Raw genomic sequence first — 19,226 nt, 5'->3', positions numbered from 1 at the left:
AATATATATATATTTATATATACTAGTAAAGGGGTTAAGGGTTGCTCGTATCGTGCACGGGCTCAATATTATGAGTTAAATATTTATGTAGTCTTTTTAATCATAATTTTTAATAATATTTTTATATATATTAAATATAATTAGTTATTAAGTTAGTTCACTAATTATTTTTAAATCCTTTTGTAGTTAATCAAAAAAATTTCACAAATGTTATTAATTTTAAATTTTTATTAATCTAAAATTATTAATTATATTTTTAATTTTTATTACTATTACTTTACACAGTAATATAAAGATAAAAATAATATTGAACGAAAATAATAAACCTGTCTTGATTTTTTAAATAAATAAATGAAATAATAAATGTGCAAATTATTAAATGACAAAAAATAAATACTAATTTTGAAGAAGCACAAGTTTTTTCCCATCATTTATCTACAACATTAATTACTTATTTCTTAGGTTATTTTTCAAAACTTAAGACTATATATCAGTTAATATGGAGATTATGATGGAAGATATGTCTTAAATATTGATTTAAAAGAGATGTAAAATTAAGATGAAAAACTTTCATATATAGCCACTCAAAATTGCTTAATTATTCTCAATAGCTATAGTTTGATAATTACAATTTGTAGCTACATGTTATAGGGAGGGGAGATGCGAGAGAGACTAGGAGAAAGAGGAGAGGTGAGGGAGAGAAGGTAACGAGAGGGAGAGAGGTGAATTGTATATGTATATCAGCAAGATAATTGTAAATTATACATATGGCAAGCGAGATTGGGAGAGAGAGGAGAGACTCAAGAGAGATTGAGAGAGGGAGGAGAGAGGGCAAGCGAGAGAGGAAAAAGAGAGGGAGTGAGATGAACCGTATATGTATATCGTTTAGATAATTGTATTTTGTATATATGCATTTGTATAATATGACAAGAGAGATTGGGAGAGGGAGGAGAGAGGCGAACGACATTGGAAGAGGGAGGAGAGAGGAAAAAGAGTGGAATAGAGGTGAATTGTATATGTATATCAGTTAGATAATTGCATATTTATATATTTGTATTTGTATATTCAGGCGAATTATACATATACTAATATAGTTAATTATATAAACTCGAAGTCAATCCACTTAATTAATGAATAATGTTAGTCGCGAGTGATAATTATAACTAACTATAATTATGATGAGTAATTAAATAATATAAATTTACTTAAAGCATTATTTTTCCAATTAAAATTAAGTAAATAAGAATAAAGAAATATGAATGGAGCCCACAGAAATGGGCCCCATCTTATGAAGAATCCGCTCCACAGAAATGGGCCCCATCTTATGAAGAATCCTAAAAGGCAAGTTCCACAATTAAAGTAAGTGGATCCCACGTTTTTTCAATTGAAAGAACAAATAACAGCTAAAGGAAAATGAGGCAACCAAGGGGAATAAGCAGGCAGCACAAGACTGTTTGACGGTATGATGCCTGTTATTTTCCTTTTTTATATAGTAATATATTAAAAAAGATATTTCTAAATGCATATTATATGTAATAAAAATGATTAGTTTAAGAATGTCATTTACCTTTTTATTCTCAAAATTTTGACATCTTTTTTTTAAAAATTTATATTATATGATATATTAAAAAAACTTAAAATTATTTCTTAATTACCCATCTATTTTTCATTTTTAAAAGCCCAAAAGTTATTGCCCATCTATTTTTCATTTTTACTCTCAAACTATATACGTCTTACCCTTTCTTCTTGCAGAATTTATTTTTGTTAAAAATCTTCAAACAATTTCACTAAAGAGCCACTATTTTTCATTCGTCTTTCTTTCCGTATCGGATGTTTTAGCATCAATATATTCCTCGCTCTCAACCTCAACTCCTAAGCCATCATTTTGAGATATTAAAAATAAAAATCAATAATTAAATAAAGAAAAGAAAAGGTCAAGACAACAAAAATAAATATGAATGTAGGTAATAGTGTCATATTGCCCTGGATGCACAACTAAAAATTATAATTAAAAATTACGAATGCACATTATATTATTATATATACATAGATCAAGAAATCTATTCTCTTTTTCCTTTTTCTTTTTATTATTATAAAACAATAATTTCTCCTACCATATTATTTATTTCTAAATTCTTTATAATTTCCAAATATTAACCTCTTAATTGCATCTTATAACAACATTAATGAGCAAGGGGTAATAAATAGTAAGGCTTCAAGTAAATTTGAGCTTCCGGTCGGGTAACTAAAAAGAAATCCATGACCAAGTTACGAGAGATATAAGGTGGACTTGTTCCCCTTTTACCCCTATCACCAGAACTACTTAAGCTGGTTGTTCCAAAAGCAAAAATCAAATTTAGAATCAGAGGTATTTCACGTACAAATTCAGCAGCTAATACCCAAATAAAATTCCAAGACCCAAGGCAAGAAAATATCACAATCAAAGCAACAAATAATCACCATTTATAATTTAATCCTTGAACCATCCCACAATGTAAAGAACTCCAATATGACTGGACCAAAACTGTGACAAGAGTGTCTCCCTGACGACCCTTGAGCTTAAAACTCATTTGATGCCAAAAAAAAAAAAAAAACCTGATCACCAACAATTCTATCCTTACTGAAGGGGGACTCAAAATGCAACCCTTTTAATATACACACTCTACAAAAAGAGGAAAAGGTTTCCAAGCCTTCGCTCACACTCTTTTGACCAAAGTAACAACAGGCTGATGCATGACCTCAAAAGCCCAAATGAATAATAATGTTTGCAAGAAAGAATTGATAATCAAATAGTTGAAACCCAAGAAGCTTCAGCCTAGCAAACTTCCATTGCATTCGATTTTGTCATGATCCAAAACACTACGATGATAGAATGGATTGCAATGCTATCTGCTGCTGAGGCTGCAGGGAAGACCATGTTGAGGCCAGGGTGGCTGGTGGTAATGTTTGCTGAAGCTGCCTCAGCAGATTAATCATCCTACTGGCTGTTTGTTCAGTAGCAAGGTCCTTACCAGTACATAGAACCTACACAAAAAGCATATACACATTTACACAATGGCAGCAGCTACATGAAAATCAAATATGATCAAGTGAAATCCAGAAGGACAATCATGTTAATTGAGGGGGGAAAAAAACCCCAAAAAGAAAAAGATAAGAAAAGCATTTCACTGGAGCCCCGAAATAAGGAGATCAAGGAGCAAGAACCACAACTTGAAATTTCGATCCAACCACTGGTTCGACATGGGGAGTCTAGTATAAGACAGCTACCTTAATTTACCAAAGATACTTGACCTATACAAGAAGATTTAATAACTCACAAGATTTAATAACTCACCTCAGCAAAAACTGATACAATTTTTGGAAGGTTCTGATTGTTAGGACCCAGAAGTTCTACATCTGACCTGCAAGCAAGAAAATACGGTAATATGTAAGAACTAGATAAGACATTAAAACATCATATATGTCAGCAAGTTGAATTAATGCAGATTGGTGAATGTCAAAACATGTCAACATGACTCAGATCAACCACCCATAGATCAAAGAAACATTCCACTGTTACATACACTGGGTAAGTGACAAAAATCACACTTTATTAGAAGGTAAGATCAAAGAAACATTCAACTGTTACATAAACTGGGTTAATGACAAACTCTCACTTTATTAGAAGGTACATCAGGCTCTTCCTAAATATTGGAAATAAATAGCTTATGATTCACATAACTGAATCGGTCTTAGCTTGGGATTAAGGTGCAGTTGTTGTCATTGCATAATCAAACTTGATCGCAGATATGATCAACCAAACTGTTATAAACCGCCTAAGTGCCCGTTTTCTGATTTATGATCACAATTCACATAGCTCCATTGAGACTGCTATAAACCGCCTAAGTGCTCGTTTGGATTGGTTTTTTTAAGTGCTTTCAAGTCAAATAGATCCTAAGCACTTTGGGAGTGTTTGGGTAAATTCAAAAAGTGCTTATAACTTGCAAGCACATTAAAATGACAAAGATAAGCCAAAAGTCATAACAGAAAATTGCTGTAAATAAGTCGGCCAATATACTGTTTGACAGACCCAAAACAATAGCTGCAAAATGCATGGCTTGTTCATAAAAATTTGAAAAAGAGGTTGATCTCTATCCAGATCTTTCCACCGTCTCCAAGGCAAGAGAAAAGGCCAAAGGATAAAGAGAGAACTCATATAATACCTTTCAACCATTGAACAGAGTTGATCATGAACAACCTTGGCCTCTATCAGGTCACCTTTTATAGGCAGGCAATTCAACCAAGCAGGAACAACCTGACAAAAGTCATAAAAATAAGAACTTTGAACAGTTATAACAAGGTACTTCATTGGTTCATGAAGTCTGTGCAAAGGACTTTGAGGACTAAGGACAAAGAATTTGCTCATGTTGGAGATGAAGATTGTGTAGGAAAAGTGAAAAACATCATATCTTCAAAAGCTGATCATATCATTTATTTATCAGAGGGGTTCGATTTGTCTCCCTTGTTCGAGGAAAAGAAGAAGATGGAGAAGGAATAGTTGGGATTTGCAACAATAAAGCCAGCAAGCAGTGTGATTTCGAAGCTCAAAAAGTGGCTAAAACATCAAAATTCAGCTAAAGGAGGAGTGGTTTAGTGTTATAGATTGCAGGGGGGAGAGAGTGGGATGGAAGGAAAATTAGGAGATTTTTGCTGATATATTTGCTGCGACACCTTTTCTGGTTATGGAGGTGAAGAAAGCTAGTCTCTACGTGCAAAAGCTACATATGTTAGATAAATTTTGACATGCGAGCACATGTACAATCTAGGAGAGACTTAAAAAAAGCAAGTGCACTTAATACTCAGGAAAGTACAGAAGCTAAAGACCAAAGAGATTCAAATATAAACTGATGATTGATCTAGATTTTTTTCACAACTCCAATAGAAAACGAAACAATACGAGTATCTAATGAAAATGTTTTACAGCCGCCCAACAGTTATTATTCAGTACAGTAACTCCATCTCTGTATGAGGATAAATAAAGGTAGGAGTTACAAGCACTTGAGAAAATCACAAAAGAAATTATCACACTCTCTATGATTTGAAGCAAGCACTGAAAATTGAGTTCTCCATCGAAGACAACACAGTTATGAACATACAATCAAATCTCAAAAGAAAGAAGCTCGGTATGGAAGAATATACCTGGGCTGAGTCAATACTGTCGCGATGAAACTGACATATCTTCCCCAGTGCTGAAACAGCATTATCATATGCCATAACATTCTCGGGTTGAAGAGCATTGGGATGCCCTATAACTACGTTCAGCCTTGAAAGAGCCTCTGAATAATTAGGGTCATAAAATGAAATTGCAATAAGAACACAATACCCCCATAGAAAATCTGACTAAATAGTGAGAAAGGAATAGCTTAAACACCATGGTCAACTATATTATACCTCCAACAAGAGGTTTGATAACAGAACCCCCATATTCTGCACATACCCCAAGACCATAAACAGCAGCCTGAACAAACCATTATTCGGATTTCAGATAAATCTAACAGTACGTGCAACTTGTCTGGAAAATGCTACAACCATTGAACATATACAAACCTGCCGGACATCCGGGCTCTCGTCATTGCATGCTTCCAAAAGGAAAGGAAGATATGTGTCATAATACCTATTTTACACAGGTAAAACAGCCAAATTAATAATTGAATACTGGCAGCTCGGTTGAGATAAAGCCAAATAAATAGACTTACTTAAGAGCTGCTTCACGGCACTGCTCAGCAATGTCATCAAAAATACAAATTGCAATTCTCCTTTCTTCGGCTGTTTTATCCTTGCCCTTGATGGATGTGGGAAAAATAAGAGTTATTCAACGAAATGCAAACAACATACAAGATGACAGCTGTATCAAATTAGATGAGGTGATCCTTACCCACATAGGCATTAGATAAGATGACAGTTCATCAAAGAATGGCAAGAAAACTGCCTTGAAAGTCTTAATCAATGTGCCCAATATTTCACCAACCTGGTCAAAAGAAACAGTGAGATTCGAGAAGTTAGACATATAATAGATTCCAGCATTTGAGATTTTTATCAAGATACACCACTTCAACTCATCTATGAACTTAATATTATGCTTAACATACTTGGTCAAAAACTTCTTCTTCTTGCTCATTTTCCTCCTTGAGCAACTCACTTTCCTCTGCATCGAAGTCCTCAGCTTTTGCCCTCTCTGCACGTTCTCGTTTTCTACTTGAACTGGCTGTGATAACCTGTTTTATCTCATCCACAATGCTTCGGACCTGACCTTCATCCAGGAGTGGTCCAGAGATCTGGAAAAAAACAGCAGAGCTAGATTCTTAGAAAGATTAAACATCTTCCCACATGGAATACTGAAAGAATCATATATTTCAAGATGCATTCAGTCCTTATGCAAGTTCTAAAAATCATTTCACATGTTTCTAGTCATTACTTCTAGAATTAATGCTCTGGGTCTCCTAGTTCTCATGCCTTGATAGTCTGCAATCCACTTCTCTTCAATAGTTGATGAATTTTTCAAGCACATTATTACTTCTCCGAATAATTGTTAAGCAACAGAGAACCGTTTCTAGCAGTTTTTTAATGGTGATGGCCAGGCCACCATTATATAATGATATCCAACTCATTTTGCACTTATTTAGTATGAGAATGATATGAAATGAGCTTAAATGAAGAAGAGGGGATTCATATAGCCAATCACATCTTGATCGGGACTCTGATTGGCACTACGACATAGTAGCAGTCTGTTTAGGGAAGTGCGATGAAGCAGAGCGATGTGAGCCTTCTACGCTTCACAGACTAGTATGAGTATGTGAGCGCTTCATCGCTTAAAGCGTGAAGCAGGGCCTTGTCGCTTGTTTCCGCTTCACGCTTTCCTGAACATTGGTAGCAGTTGTTCTTGTTGATCTCGAGGGCCAGCTAACATGCACCCTCAATACTCCGCTTCTAGCTTTGACTAAACCAATGTGACTATATAATTTGATAAATGGACCTAATGAAACATTCAAACATCATATCCTCAATGGCAAGTGAGATTTCTACATTTGCTTTTCATTTGGAAACTGGACATTGGGGGTGACTGAAGAGAGAGGCTCTATGATATAAAGCCTATTTTTCCGCTTCACGCTTTCCTGAACATTGGTAGCAGTTGTTCTTGTTGATCTCGAGGGCCAGCTAACATGCACCCTCAATACTCCGCTTCTAGCTCTGACTAAACCAATGTGACAATATAATTTGATAAATGGAACCTAATGAAACATTCAAACATCATAGCCTCAATGGCAAGTGAGATGTCTACATTTGCTTTTCATTTGGAAACCGAACATTGGGGGTGACGGAAGAGAGAGGCTCTATGATATAAAGCCTATTTTTTCCATTAATCTAAAATCAAGTTGAAAGAACTGTGAGTCACATTTGCTGCCTGCACTAAGTTCTCTATCAAGGTCTTCTGTAGATTAGAATGTGCACCAGTCCATGCATAAAGATATTTTAACAAGTTAATTGATCATGCATGTTGCAGTACTATTGCATACAAATGAATATTTAATTTCCCATGTGAGCCGTTATCCATTAGGTCATGTAGTCAAGCCAACAGAAAGATTTTAAGTGACTACAAACAGTAAGCAAAAATGGCCATATAACCACCACAATATGAACAAATGCTGCAGCGGCTGACTTTTTCATCATACTGATCACTTAAAATATAGTTCTATAAATCAAGCTTATAGCGGTTAATGCATCAAAAGAAATCAACAATCTTACAAGATTAACTAACCTGAACACACTCATTCAATGCATCCAACATACTTGCACAGATCTCTGTATCAGGCTCCTGCACGAGATAGAAACCAAAATGTCAGGGAACTTTCAATCCCAACACATGTACAATAATCACTTTATACAGAAAAAAGAACAACATGACAACAAATAACTAGAGAGGTCAACCTTATGCAATGCTTCAACCAGAGCTGGAATGATGTAGTCTGATAATTGCTTGACATAGGTCTCATTTCGGCCCTGTGCAATCCCTTTCTCTACAGCCAGTTTAGCAGAACGTAACAGCTCTGGCATTGCTATAAAGCCAATATGAAATAAAATCAGTCTTCTCCTGAAAAAAATCAATAATTGAAGAACTAAAGAAACCCAAAGAAATGTATAGAAAACTAAGAAATCTCACCAGACACGGCAGCTTTCCTGACTTCTTCGTGGAAATAGAATTTGAGAAGTGGAACTAATGTAGGAGCAACCTATTTAATGCATTAATATCCCTTGTTAAATGCAATTTAACTGAACATGTATTGAAGAATATGTGAGTGATTGTAGATGCCAAACCTGATCAATCCATGGATAGAAACCTTCCTTGAGTTCATCAGCATAGCAGCATAGCATATTACAAGCGGTAGCCTTCTCTTCTAAGACGCTTGTTTTGATGCCTATCCTTTTATCTCCAAGAGTTATGGTCTCCATGCTGCAAAACATGAATCTTATATAAGATGTGACAGAAACTCCAATAGAGTAACCAATAACCACAACTATGTAGCCCATACAATTCATACAATAAAAACAAAAACAAAAAAGGAATAGATCATAGACATATACAATATACAGTTTAAGTTGTTCCATGTCAGAACTTCTGAATGTAAGAATGTAGTTACCCTCTTATCTAAACTGTATAAGAAACATTGACGGTTTGATCCAAAATGCAACACAAGCACATGCCGGTTTGGCATGTGCCCTTTGTTTTCCACAAACAAATGTGAATGGACACAACATATACCACACTAACCATGGGACTGACCATGTGGACAAGATCTACATGTATACAAACTATTTAGGCCAAATACATAGATAGCCATTCAAAGTTAGCATGATTATCATTTAGACACCTTATCTTCAGCCACGACCAGTTGAACAACTTTAGTTAAGAGAAGCATCCCTCGGATACAAAATGCTGAAGAGGCAAACCATGTGTATCATACTCAGTTTTGAGTGTATACATAGCTTCACACCTCTTATTCAGCTAATAAAATTCTCATTCTCTTCTTAAGAAAATCAAAAATTCCTAATTCTCCCACTCTTGCCATTATTTGATGTTTTTGTCCCAACAACTACAGTATTCAACTCAGAGTCTTCTGGAGCCTTCAGCATGTTTCTGATTTTAGCCTCTTCCTTTTTTTTCCAACTACTGATAATTCGTCCTTATCAGGTAAGTAATTAATACTGTGAAAGAGCATAATGTAAACCAGCCACCCCAAAAAAAAAAATTTTACTAAATAAATATGTATAATATGGTGGAGAACTAAGAAGAAACTCATCTGCAGTAGTTGCCTTGATTTGGATTAACTGGGATTGGACCCAGCAGACTTTATTCCGTTTTCTTGCTTACCATTTTGCATATTTAAGTTCCTCCTTGTCCAACTTATCCAATTCGTCCATGTTTCTTAATCATCTAGATTAGAGCAATGCTCCTTGGTTTGTTTTAAGTTTCTACGCCGGACAGAAAAAAGGAGCACCTTAGTGATGGATCTGAAGTTGTTGCCTTGCATTTTTTCTTGATGGTACTGTTGGTAATGTTCCATAACTTGTGATACCAAGTTGCTGCTATTTGTGAAGGGTAGATGACTAAGGGAAGGGTTCTATTTGAGGATGAAGAAGATGAAGTGAATGGGGGTGAGGGGCTGGAGATGTATTTTTTTTCAAATGAGAAATTTTATGGGATGACATGTACTTTAATATGACATGTTATTTATTTCATTGGCCATTGACACATTATCAGTATGAGAGGTTAAGTTAAGGTGTCTAAATGACATTCCACGCAAGTTTAAGGGGCTATCTACATATTTAGCCAAATTCAACTGGCATGGAAAAACAATAGTAGGTTTTTCTCTTCTTGAAAGTTGTGCCAAATGTTTCACCAATTTCATAATTTTTACCCAACTCCAGAATATAAAAATTCAAAATGACAAAATAACACCAGCTGAGAGGAACTCAATCAGCAAGGAACTTCATAATTAAGGTAGAAGGCAAACTTCAGTGAGAAAATCTTACCTGTCATCATCTGAGTCATCAAGTTCATTGTCTGAATCTGCGGATGATATGGTCACATCAGGCTTTAGTTGAGCAGACAGAAGTAAAGGAGGCATGACAACACTCATGTAAGGCAGGAAATCCTGTCCCAAGCACTTGCAAAGCCTGGCCCATGCCTACAATGATATCAAGAATATAGTGATGACAGCGTTGAGCTAAATTCTGTCTGTGGAATCAAGAAATGCATCCAAACCTGCAACATATAACTAGTAGTAGGGTCATCTGTCTCCATTTGCGATCCTTGTAGTGACATAAGCACTTCCATAACCTGTTAAAGCAATAAAGGTTTAACTGTAAGCAGAAACTCTTTCTTGGTGTACTGTATTTCAGCTTTTAGCTGTGGCATACATCAATAGACTTTACTTCATGAAAAAAAAAAACATGAAAGCAATGTCATAAAAATTGAACTGATGGGTATTAAAAGTAAATAAAAATCTAATTCATTGAAACTACGTAACATGGTACTGTATAGTCATGCTGACCTGCTTAGCATCATCTCTGAATTTATCTTTTCCAACAGCCATCCCAACCAAGCTTATGCACTCCATGGCTTTGGCTCGAAGCATGCGATTAGATTTATCATTCGCATTTACCAGTATGGTTTTCAAATATGGCATTACAGCGTCATAGTACTTCTGGAAGTGCTCCTGTTGAATGCAATTTATTAGCAATTCTAGTCCAAAAATGGAAGATGAAATAAATGGAAGCAGAAAAAGTGTAACATGTTAATACCTGTGATGAATCAGCCACTGAAGCCAAAGCAGTTAATGCTCCTTCTTGCACCATTTGTTTTCCGTTCTGCATTTCGGACAATAGCAAAGTGCAAAAGAAAGCATGAATGTCATTTGCCCAGTAGTAAATGATACGACACCATATAATCTTGTGTGGATTACCTGTAGAAGAACAAGTAGTTTGCTAACTATTCCATCCAAGTAAGGTGTCAAAATTTCTGGTGTGCAGTTCTCACTGAAGTTGAGGACAGCTGACGCAGCATGTGCCTGTGAATCAAGGAACAGAAAAAGGAAACCCATAATTAGCTGCATTGACAACAAAACCAAGCAATCACATGCAAAAGCACCAAAACCAACAGTAATGCATAATGATATGTTAACTTGTTAAGTGTAGACAAGTACCCAGAAAAGTAGAAGCAGAAGAGAACTTTTGTAATTAAGAAAATTCACCATCACCTATGATTAATCAGGTGCTAAAAACATTTGGTTTCACCAAAGATTTGAACAACTATAGTCCCATATAAAATAGCAAGGCAATTTTATCATTCTTTCCACAGGTGAAAACAATCAGTTGCAACTCAATCCAAATAATGTAGGGTCCAACCGAAGTGCCTGCTCTGCTCCATTCACACCTGTTTCATTTCATCACTGAATAACCTGTCTTTTAAGGCATACTAAGGGTTCTCCAGAAACTAGAAGTGTCTGTAAGAATCACTCTGTCCGTACAAGTGCATAAAAGTGGCAAACCAGATATTTTTAGGGGGGGGAGGGGAAAAAAAAGACCGAGTGCAACTGTAACAAATAAAAACAGCTATATCATTATCTACTAATTGGTGTCATCTATTAGATTTATTTACTCCCATTTTGTTCTTTCTTTATATGGCAACAATCAACAACAAATAATCCAACACGGATGAAAGCATTAATGTAAAAAGTTAATGCACTTATTGCTCTTGCATTAAGCATCGCCTTACAGCACTGTTCAGGAGGGGCATTTGACAAAGATATAGAATCTGTAATGGGTTCATCAATCACTATGGCACACCTGCACTCGTGGATTTTGAAAATCATCCATAGCTGTTGCCAAAGCTGGCAATACTCTGCTGTGGTATTGTACTTGCAAATCAGGCCCCAAGTCAGTAGACAACTGGCCAATTGCGTTAATAGCTGCCCATCTCACTCGAGGATGAGGATCTTGGAAACAGCTCAAAACCATGTTCACGACTTGCTCCAAATTCTTAATCATTACCTTTTACAGCAAAAAAAAAAGAAGAAGAAAACTAGCGTGATTAAAATCAACAAATAAAACAAAACAAGACAAAACAAACAAGACTTAATTGAACAGATGGCTGAGTTAAGAGTCATCAACTCATAAATAAATACTTGCTTGATTGGCAACAATGAGCAGTTCACAAGCCAACACTAGTCCAATAACCCAGTTAAACTAGTTGATTCACATAAAATATAACCAAAATGGTCAATGAACAGAAATAATAAATGAGATGTTGAGTCAACAGTGATAACAGAAACAAGTAATAAATGAATCAGCAATAAGCACCAAATTTTTGCTACAACGTTCAATATAGATAAGTCTAGAATCATCAAAATTCACTCCCAATAAATACTCCCTCCACCCTAATCTATGTGACATCTTGCCCATTTTAGAACATCCCAAAATGTTTTTGACACAATTTAATTTATATACAGCTTTTACAATTTCAGCAATACATATATTAACTGTACTATTCAAAATCTAACTGACACTACCATTTAGCATGTTCTTCCTCTATCACCATAAGATGTAACACAAAAGAATAAACATCATTTGTAATCCAAGGTGGGAAGATTTACTACCCCATCAGCCCATTTGCAGAATTCAGCTAAATTATATTTTAAAATCTATTTTTCCATAACAAACTGAACTCTCACACAACTTTGAATTGAATCGAGAGAGTACAAAGAAAAAAATGAAAATTTAATTAGTATACCTTTGTGCAACCTTCAGCAATCTGAGCAAGCGCAATGAGCGCAGCATGGTGCTTTTGCCATTCTGGAGCAGCCAAGTAAGGAGGCAACTGCTCTGATGCAACAGGAACAATTGTACTGCCGCCCAACGCAATGGACAAACGATCCAAACATTCCTGACCAACACTGTAGTTACTTGTTTCCCCCGCATCCTCATGCTCAACTTCAGCACTATGCCAGACAGGTTCATCATCGATATCCAGCAACATTTTCATCAAAATAGCAAACAGCCTACTGATAAACTGTGGCAATTTCCTCATCATTCCAGGAGCCCTTTCCCTAGCCTCAGCCAAGGTAATAACAAATTCAATAGCCAAATGTCTTGTCCCCTCTTCTAAACTCTCAGCCTCGGCTATTTGCAACATTGCACCCACCACATCAACAAGCTGCCTCCTCAAAAATCTAGGCTCAGTACCCGCCAATTCAATCAACAACTCCAAAGCTTCTTGTGCAGTTGCCTCTTGTCCACTATTCAAAGCCTCAGTCAAGGTCTTCATCATTGCAGGCAATAGATCCTGAAACCTATCCCTGTCATTTGAGCTTGATAAACACTGAATAAAATTAATGACAGCACTTAAGCCCGCAATCCTGACATCAGGATTAGGCGAGTTATTCAATGTCTGCATAAACACTGTATGCAAGTCCTTAATGTAAGGAACTAACATCTCCCCAACATATTGAGCTAATAAAGCAAAGATCAAGAAGGCAGATTCCTGTAATTTAGGTACGTCTGAAGTAACACACTGAAACATAAAGGGTAACAACTCAGGCCAATTGTTTTCAGGGAGAATTGAAGAAGCAAGTTCGGAAATAGTGTCGCAAAGCTTCTTGATGATGGATTTTGATTCTTCGTGTTGAATACATCTGAGAAGGACTGATTTGATACCTGACTGAGTAGATTCGGTGAGGCGAGGCCAGATGAAAGAGTCATCTCTGGTAAGCAACTTTCTGAGAAGGATTGTGGACATGGCACGGGCTTCGTGGTGAGGTGAAGAGGAGAGAAGATTAGCAAGCTTGAGAGCGAGTGAATTAGGATCGTTTTGCTTGATGAGATTGAAGATTGACTCGGCTTGAGATCGTTGCTCGTTGGAAGCAGACATGAGATGTGAAATTAGGGTTTCGAATGGTGCTGAATCGGGTCCAAGGATAGCAGCCAGTTGAGCTTGCTCGGCAGCCATGGCGAATAAGTAAAGAGAGGCGGATGTGTGGATATGGCTGTAGAGTAGAGAAGAGAAGATGGCTGGCTGCACAGGAGAGAAGAGCAGAGAAGGTGGCTGTGTTTTTGTGAAATTGGGGTTTTCTCTTACATAGGGAATTTGTGTATCGCTATCAATATATAGAGGCGTGAAATACACACTGCCGCAGTCCTTACGTGGGAATTGGGAGGGTTTTGGGTTTTTTGAAATTTTTTATTCATTAGATTAAGAAAAGAAAATATAAAGGTATTATTACATAAATATATTTTTTCTAATCTCCTATACCCTACCCTCCAACTAAGAATATACATATATGGGTTGGTTTTATTTTCATTAAACATAAAAATTACATGATTATTAAAATGACTTATCTATAAGATGGACTACAACTTTAAAAACAATAATCGAATAAAAATCTTCAAAAAAAGTAAAATTTATATCAATATAAAATACTTTTATTGGAATATTAACATTCAATATGCTACATAAGTTTAAAGGTCATAATTAAACTGAATACAAATAAAATATTTACAAAGTAAATTGTTTATTTTCAATCTGAAATTTATAACAATGTAACTATAACTTTCAATATGAATACAAAAAAAATATTTACAAACCTAAATTTAAAATAATATTATTAAATATTGAAAATTATAAACTAATTTAAATATATTATCAAAAGAGATTATATATATGTGTGTAAGTTTGATTTTGCCTAGGTGTGACTTTTTTTCTACTATTACCAAAATAAAACATGGATTAGTTGAGTTTTTTTTTTCTTCAGTCATCTGCGGCTCCTTAAAGTTGTCCGCAAAATTCACTTACACACCTTAACATGTCCATTTTCCTATTAGACACTCAAACCTTAAAACCTAAGTACCTATTAAAAGAGGAAGTGCGTGTAATACACATAAAACTGATATGACAAAATAGCAAATCAAATGAAGACATGTGACATTTAAATTTAAAATAATTGTATAAATTAATTTTGAAAATAAAAGAATCTAAATAAAAAGAGAAAAAAAATTCAACTTAAGAAAAATATATATTCATGTTACCACCCTCACATCCACCTGCACCCACACCACCTCAAACATTTCCTTGCTTTCTCTCACTAAAATCCACTACTGTTCACCATTGTTAATTAGACCTCAAACTTTTTCTTTTCTTCTCTGAATCACCTCTTGTCCATTATTGTTATTTTCTGAATGAAGATTTTGACATATACTAAGTATGAATTTATCTTCTTCTTTTTTCTCTTTATTTCTCTTTATGTTTTCTTTTTCGTTCCTATTTCAAAGTAGATAGTATATTTTTTCTTATAAAAAAGAATTTGTTCATTGTCTTTTTATTTTGATTTAAAATTTACTTTCTATTCTTGTTTCATAATGAAGAAAGAAGGGGTGTGAACCGGAGGTTGTGTGTGTGGCCTCCATATTTTCTAGCAAAAATAAAGAAAGGTGATCTCCGTTTTTTTCGGCAAAAAAACTTAGATTATGATCCTCATTAATTCTAACAAAGGAAATGAGGGCAAATGACTACATTCCTTATTAAATTTAAGCATAAGTTCAGAAGAAGTAAATCTATTAAAAAAATGTAAGATGGTAGATCTTATTGTTATGAATAATTGGTAGCAGCAGGTCTCCAAATTTGAAAGAGAAAGAAGAAAGAAAGTCTGTTCTTTTTTTTAAACAATTACTATGAGAAGCAAAAAAAAAAAACTAAAAAGACAATGATTAAATGATTCACGCGCCTAAAAAGGTGTAGGTTACACTTCTTGTGCCACGTGTGCACAAAATGTCTAAATGGTTCAAATTCAGAAGAGTCAAGGTATTCAATAGGTACAAACCTAGTTGGGGTGTTAAAGTGAATTATGTTGACAACTTTAAATGAATAATTCAGTAATAAAATGGTATAACGTTGATATCTTAAAAAGAAGTGTATAATATTATGAAGATCAATTGATCAAACAAGAGGTCGTGATTACGGTAAAACTATGAGGAAAAGTTGAGTTAGGACAAAGACAGAACAAATATGATCACTTCTAATGACGTTTGAGAGGGTAAGACTTGTTATAAGGTTTATATGACGAATTCCCTTTTATTTATTTGGAGTGGAGGTATACTGAAGATAATTTGAATAATTCAAGTTGGATGGCAGCTACTATGGCCACATTGATGTTTACTAGATAGAAGTCACAAGGTAGATTAAGTCTTATACATCAAGAGTTCATAAGAGTCTAAATTGAATGTCCTAGCAAAGACATTTCAATGAACAGTTAATGATAAATAGTGACAACTTCACATTGTAAGGAGCCTTTCAAATATTGAATTGAGGATCAGTAATATTAATTGAAAGAAAGAGGGAAAAGTATTCTTTAGTTAACTGATGTAAGAAGGGATAGAAGTTGCATGAAAACATTTATAGAGACGTATACGTAGAAGTTATGAATCGTTATACATATCGTACGCCAATAAAGTGGTGATTGAAATATTACAATAGTAAATAACTAATTTTACTGGGTAACCAAAGTTGTTCATAGTATCATTCGATATGTTCTCGATTGGCTAGAATTTTATTTCGGGTGTGGATCCACTTCATTTTACGTAAGTAAGTACCTTATTTTGGATTTGAATATGCTTTGTGACTCTTCTTATATGTTTGTACGTATTTCTACACCTGTAGATGGTTCTTAGAGGTAGATCGATTACATCAATTTTATGTTATTAACTTGGTAGAATATGATACGTGGACATACTCAGTTCTTTTGAATTTGAATTGGATTTCTCCATATCATACATTTCAAACTATTAGGTCAAGGGGATAACCCCAGTTTTGTCAAGTATCCTAAATGAAGTGGCTAAAAATTCTTAATACTTATCTAAGATGGATATTTTCAATGTGAAGTCTCAACTACTAAAAAAAATGTGATGCATCACCTATTGGACTTATGTTTGTAATACTAGCACAATAATTCTCCTTTAGAATGAGTTGTAAAAGAGTTTTTAAAAGTGTTTTACCTGACCGTGACATCAAATATAGTATTGGCTTAGAGTTAGACACTATTTCTATCAATCTTATTGGGATGCTACTTTGGAATTCAAAGAACAATAACAAGATTTGTTGAGTAAGAGATTTATTATCAAGTAGATCCTTATCAGGTTTTTTTTTTCTATCATACTTGGATTTCTTTGTTGTTATTTTTTTTTTATCAATGACATATTAGTAAACTTTCGTAGTAGAGAGGATCAGAAGCATCATTTGAGGATTTTTCTTTAGAATATAAAGAAGGTTAAGCTTTATGTAACTTTTTCAAGTGTGAGTTTAATTAGTTTAGTGGCATATTGGGACCATGTAACGTTCAAAAAGGTATTATGGTGGACTCTTAAGAGATCGAGGCAGTTTGTAATTGAGAAAAACTTGTTCCCATTCTCGAGATTCAAAGTTTCTTAGGTATTGTAGATTTTTATTGACAATTTGTGAAAGAGTTTTCATATATTGTATCCACATTGACTAGGTTGATCCAAAAGAATGTGATTTTCAATGGTTTGATGAGTATAATATGAGTTTTGAAAAGCTTAAAAGTTTATTGGCTACTACATTAATTTTGACTCTATTCGTGGAGGGAAATGGTTTTAGTGTATATTGTGATACTTCTCAGATTGGTTATGTATTGATGTAGAAAGACAATGTGATATTTTATGTTCAAGGTTGTGAAGGTTCATGAGAAGAAATATATGTACTACTCATGAATTAAACTTGACAATAGTGTTTGCACTAAAAATTTTAAGGCATTACTTTTATGGTGTGCATTATGAGGTGTACAAGAATCATCGTTGTCTCCAATATATATTGAACTATAGAAATCTCAATTTGAGACAACTGAGATGGTTAGAGTTGATCAAGAAATATGGGTGACTATCCTTTAACATTGGGGCAATAAGTGGTACAGATGTCTTAAGTCGAAATATGATAGGTATGGATAGTCTAGGTTTTTTACTGGTGAGAGAGCGTCTTTTGAATATGGATGTCCCGACCTTATCCAATTACTTTATGAGACTTGATATTTTAAAACTTGGTAAGGTGTTGGCTTACATAGAAGTGAAGTCGTAGATATTGAAGCATATATCAGCTCAATGATTTGATAATGTAAATTTGCTTAAGATTTGAGAAAAGGTGATACAAGGTGATGCCAATTAGGAGATGATTCTTTATGGTAAGGTAGTTTTGAGGATAAAAATTGTATTTGTATTCTGATAAGTCCACAATTTGGACTCATTTAAGGCTTGATTTTAATAGAATTAGTGTCCTCAAATGCATATTATGTCTCAAAAAATGATTAAAATCTTGAGTTTTGTGTATTTTGAACTTAGACACAAAACATGGACACTATAGAGCAAAAAGGAACAAGTCAGTCAGAAGAATGAAGAAAAGATGACCTGAGGATCGGCTAAACCATTACGCGAGCTATTGAATGTCCTTAACTCACCTAATGTTCTAGTGTGCTGAGCCCTGAAGGAAAAGATCTAGTCGGCGGTGAGAAGAAGCAATTGGTGAGTCGGCGAACAGGTTCGGGAAGTAGTACTATATCACTCAAAGTTACAGAATGTGAAGATGCTGACGGTTACGACAAGACGACAATGAACATACGAAAGAGTGGATTACTGAGTTGATCGGCGATCCCGACTTAGTGCGCTGAGTGGTCCTTCACAACACAACTTTTTGAAAACTAAAATACTCATTAATATTTTCTAGCTTAGTATTGAATTTTTAGCTTTAAACAGTGTGTTTTCAAACTTAGCTTCTATTTTGAATTTTGAGAGCTTTTTGGGAAACATTGTTCTTGAACCTTGTAGATTTGAAGGTTCCTAACTTGAAGAAATTCGAAGTGGATCTTGAAGGATCTTCATCTTAATTGCGTATAAGGACTTTATTTATCGTACCCATTCGATGATAACCTATTTTGCTATTGATTTATATCTCTTTACTATGCGTACCTAAAACCTCAATTCTTGGGGTGTGATTTTGTCAATATGGGTTAAATCTATTGTTGAGTGTTGCTTATTGTTAGTATATTCGTTGTCTAAATTTGATTTCATTTAGTAGTTGTGTTTGGACTTAATGAGATTATAGTTGCAAATACGATTTCATCTTAGTGTTTTTGGCT

General features: G+C 34.7%; 1 protein-coding gene across 1 annotated transcript; it reads right to left on the bottom strand.

Annotated features, from left to right (window-relative positions):
* Positions 1-2,434: 2,434 nt before the first annotated feature.
* LOC101262450 (uncharacterized) lies at positions 2,435-14,286 on the bottom strand. Its single transcript, XM_004228915.5, has 20 exons — positions 12,827-14,286; positions 11,884-12,087; positions 11,001-11,105; positions 10,840-10,905; positions 10,590-10,754; positions 10,301-10,375; positions 10,069-10,223; positions 8,353-8,488; positions 8,198-8,267; positions 7,966-8,093; positions 7,796-7,852; positions 6,129-6,314; positions 5,915-6,007; positions 5,736-5,821; positions 5,587-5,653; positions 5,431-5,497; positions 5,179-5,315; positions 4,203-4,294; positions 3,335-3,401; positions 2,435-3,024 (listed from the first exon to the last, which is right to left on the bottom strand). Exons 1-20 carry the CDS (start codon positions 14,039-14,041, stop codon positions 2,860-2,862), a joined length of 3,336 nt encoding a protein of 1,111 aa, XP_004228963.1. The 5' UTR covers positions 14,042-14,286; the 3' UTR covers positions 2,435-2,859.
* Between the last annotated feature and the right edge of the window lie 4,940 nt (positions 14,287-19,226).

This window comes from Solanum lycopersicum, chromosome 1 (genome assembly GCF_036512215.1).
Source record: "Solanum lycopersicum chromosome 1, SLM_r2.1".
NCBI lineage: Eukaryota > Viridiplantae > Streptophyta > Magnoliopsida > Solanales > Solanaceae > Solanum > Solanum lycopersicum.
This window is presented reverse-complemented; position numbering and strand designations above follow the sequence as displayed.

Bases quoted from the DNA above. Each gene is read 5' to 3' on its own strand.
- LOC101262450 (XM_004228915.5), bottom strand. From the start codon at position 14,041: ATGGCTGCCGAGCAAGCTCAACTGGCTGCTATCCTTGGACCCGATTCA. The intron at 11,106-11,883 runs GTGTGCCATAGT...CTTGATTCACAG, and splicing joins TTCAAAATCCACGAGTGCAG to GCACATGCTGCGTCAGCTGT. The intron at 3,402-4,202 runs GTATTATATGAG...TCTTGCTTGCAG, and splicing joins CTCTGTTCAATGGTTGAAAG to GTCAGATGTAGAACTTCTGG.